This window comes from Salvelinus sp. IW2-2015, unplaced genomic scaffold, assembly GCF_002910315.2.
Source record: "Salvelinus sp. IW2-2015 unplaced genomic scaffold, ASM291031v2 Un_scaffold1307, whole genome shotgun sequence".
In the NCBI taxonomy this organism is placed as follows: domain Eukaryota; kingdom Metazoa; phylum Chordata; class Actinopteri; order Salmoniformes; family Salmonidae; genus Salvelinus; species Salvelinus sp. IW2-2015.
In genome coordinates this window covers 22,970-27,017 of record NW_019942831.1, presented here as the reverse complement: position 1 = coordinate 27,017, position 4,048 = coordinate 22,970, and the positions used below count along the sequence as shown (strand labels likewise).

Genomic DNA, 4,048 nt, shown 5'->3' with positions numbered 1-4,048 from the left:
TCTCATCTTCCAGGTGTTATATGACCCTGACCACAGCCCTCCACCTCCACCGGGGGGGCTCTCCTAAAGGTCCAGCAGGGACAGGGAAGACTGAGACGGTCAAGGACCTGGGCAAGGCTATGGGCATGTACGTCATCGTGGTCAACTGCTCCGATGGAATGGACTTCAAGTCCATGGGACGTATGTACTCTGGACTGGCTCAGGTAATGGACCGTGAAGAAACAGATGCGCCCTTATGTTATTCCCAGAGCCTAGTCCTAGTCCTAAAACTAGACTAAGAATCATGTCCGTCTTAGGKGCTTCTGAGKGARGAACTAGGCTTAATCTGTGTCTGAAAAACAGCCAGCGTACCTCATCTTAGGTATTGCATATCCATTGAAAGTCTTGAATGGGTTATGCACTTAAGTCAGTGTTGTACAGTAACACAATTTACCTTTCAGGTAACACGTAGTTATACRTAGCACTGTTGAAAATAACTCCCGGCTAAAATCATTTGTGTGTGTCTCTAGACGGGTGCGTGGGGCTGTTTTGACGAGTTCAACCGTATCAACATTGAGGTGTTGTCAGTGGTGGCTCAGCAGATCCTGTCCATCCTGTCTGCTCTGTCTGCTGGAGCCACCAGCTTCATCTTTGAAGGACGAGAGATCCGCCTGGTCTGGTCCTGTGGCATCTTCATCACCATGAACCCCGGTGCAGTAACTTCACATATCTGTGCATACATGGAACTGTAGTATTGAGAAATGTCTCGTTGATATCCATTCAGGATTGAGGATTGACATTGTAGTCATTTAGCAGACGCTCTTATCCAGAGGGACTTACAGTTAGTGCGTTCATCTTAAGATAGCTAGGTGGGACAACCCCTTATCACAGTCAGAGTAAGTACATTTTTCCTCAATAAAGTAGCTATCAGAACTAGTAAGGGGAAAGAGTGAAGTGTGAGTGTTTAGTTCACAAAAGCCTTACTTCAAGTTAGGCTTCAAGTTAGGCTCACTTCAAGTTAGAATCCCCGTCACATTTCTAAAATGGATTTAGTGTGTGTTCGAGAGAAGGGGAAAGAGCGGGGAAGAAAGAGTGAAAGGGGAGACAGAGAGAGGGGRGACAGAGCGAGAGAGAGATCATGTGTTAATAAGCGTTCTCTCCATCTCCAGGCTATGCCGGTCGTACGGAGCTGCCTGACAACTTGAAGTCMATGTTCAGGCCTATCTCCATGGTGGTACCAGACTCCACCCTCATCGCTGAGATCACCCTGTTCGGAGAGGGATTCAACAACTGCAAGGTAATAAAGTACAGAGGGAGAGAGGGATGGAGAGAGGGATGGAGGGAGGGAATGGAGGGAGGAGGAGGCGAGAGAATGGGAGGGATGATGGAGGGGGGAATGGGAGGGGAGAAGGGAGCGGTAGGAATGGAGGAGAGGGAGGAAGGGAGATGGAGTGGCAGAGAGGAATGAGGGAGGGAGGGAATGGAGGGAGGGAGGAGTGGAGGGAGATGGAGGAGGGAGGAGGGGAGGATGGAGGGAATGGAGGAGGAGGATAGGGAGGAATGAAGAGGAGGATGGAAGGAGGGAGGAGACAAGTGACAGACTTATGTCATAAGGTAATAATACTACGTAAATGAGAAGGACAGGGTTTTTTCTTGAACAAAAATATTCTAGACCTTAGTGTTGCTTCTTAATGCGCTGAAGAGTATTCCTGACATAGGCCTAGAGTTTGTCCTGGCTTAGCTCACAGAGAAGCCCTAGTAAAACTGCGCTGGCCCTAACTATGATACTACAAGATAGTACTGTAATATCTACTATTTCACTGTGTCTGAAAAACCTACTTGCCCACTGTGTCTGTTAACTAAATGAGCAAGATATTCATATGCCACATAAGTTTGTCAGTTTAATGAATTGCACTGGCGGTAGGTATATATTCAACACTGTTCGCTCGCAATGCGTGGTGGTTTCTAAAGAATACGTTGTAGAATTATCACTGGCGCGTTAATGAAATATAGACATGTCTTTTATGTTGAGAGCGAAGCAATCATCAGATGAGATTGAGTTCCCATGGCACTGAAGGATAGATATAGATGCATATCATCAAATCAATCTGGTGGATATTGCATTTACTGTCTCCGCTACGCTGCGTCTCACAAATCTGATGTTACAGGATATGGATTTTACTCTACGTGACGATGACACACAGACATGAATTAGGAACGAACGCACCAGTGTTTCTGCTGCATTCTTTTAGCTGTGGCGGTGTGCCGCGGGAAAGTACATTTTTGAACACCTACTAGGGTTGTCAAAACGATTACAACAGTTCATTGAGTTAATTGCATGGTTTTCTGTGCGATTAACTCGATGAATGCCATTTTTTGAAATTGTTCCCTAAATAAAGAKGTTTACATACAAATAATAACATCGCACTATGTTGTAGGTATAACATCTTTTGATTACAGGGGAAGAAATCAGAAAATAAACTGTATTCTAAGACAATAACAACAGATCAGCCATGTCAGAGTTCATGTAAAATATCATACAGCTATTAGATCTAGCCGAGGCTACTGATCCATGTTCTTCGACATGAACTAATGTAGCCATCCAGGCAGTATCACATCCGGCCCTGATTGGGAGTCTCATAGGGCGGCTCACATTTGGTCCCGCGTCATCCGGGTTTGGCCGGGGTAGGCCGTCATTGTAAACAAGAATTTGTTCTTAACTGGCTTGCCTAGTTAAATAAAGGTATAAAAAAAATATATATATATATATATATTGTCACAAGCCGCTACTTGTAGAATTGGGATCATTTGAGACCCACCACCTGGATTCGGTTCTATGTAGCAAAATTTGAAATGGTGTTTTTTACATCGGATAAAAGTAGAGACAGAGCTAGAAAATGGTACACTATACAGTATATACAAAAGTATGTGGACACCCCTTCAAATTAGTGGATTTGGCTATTTCAGCCACACCCGTTGCTGACAGGTGTATATAATCGAGATCGATCATCATTGTATGATTATTTGTGTGCAAATGAACTCAAGCTTACGGACAATGTCAAATGTGATATAGCGAAGCACCTGAGTGAGTTGGGTGTGCAACTACGCAGTCACTTTTCTGAAACAGATGGCACAAACAACTGGATTCCTTATCCCTTTCATGCCCTGCCTCCAGTCCACTTACCAATATCTGAACAAGAGAGCCTCATCGAAATTACAACAAGCGGTTCTGTGAAAATTGAATTTAATCAGAAGCCACTGCCAGATTTCTGGATTGGACTGTGCTCAGAGTATCCTACCTTGGCAAATCGCGCTGTTAAGACACTGATGCCCTTTGCAACCACGTACCTATGTGAGAGTGGATTCTCGGCCCTCACTAGCATGAAAACTAAATACAGGCACAGATTGTGTGTGGAAAATGATTTAAGACTGAGACTCTCTCCAATACAACCCAACATTGCAGAGTTATGTGCATCCTTTCAAGCACACCCTTCTCATTAACCCGTGGTGAGTTATTCACACTTTTCAATGAACAAATAAAGTTTTATATGTAAGATGGCTAGATAATGAGCACAATTATTGATTATTATTATATTATTATTTGTGCCCTGGTCCTATAAGAGCTCATTGTCACTTCCCACGAGCCAGGTTGTGACAAAAACTCACACTCATTCTTATGTATATGTAAATGAACAGTTCAACTTCTTGCAATTCTACAAATTTTGCCACGGGCAGAAAGAAAAACCCTGGAACGCACAAACACCCACAGACAGACACACACACACAGATACAGGAAGGAATGTGCACACACACACACACACACACACACACACACACAAACACGCTGCCTCGTGCTCTGAGATGAGTGTCAGTGGGATTTGGAGCGCGGCCAGGATGTTATGGGATTATCTACAGTGGGACTCCTATTGAATCGGATGAAGGCATGGAATCATGGCACACACACACACACACACACAAACACAAACACACACACACACACAGATCACTGGGACCAGAGCCGGAGCAGGATTAATGCTGACTCACAGGGGGGTTGTGTGTGTGTGTGTGT

General features: G+C 44.4%; 1 protein-coding gene across 1 annotated transcript in view; it reads left to right on the top strand.

Annotated features, from left to right (window-relative positions):
- LOC112070379 (dynein axonemal heavy chain 2-like) overlaps positions 1–4,048 on the top strand; it is a gene marked incomplete at its 3' end in the record, with an annotated part of 17,143 nt that overhangs the window by 6,792 nt on the left and 6,303 nt on the right. Inside the window, exons 8-10 of the mRNA XM_070438946.1 lie at positions 14–203; positions 510–690; positions 1,149–1,276. Coding sequence (XP_070295047.1) covers positions 14–203; positions 510–690; positions 1,149–1,276 — 499 coding nt within the window. The remainder of the gene's footprint in view (positions 1–13; positions 204–509; positions 691–1,148; positions 1,277–4,048) is intronic.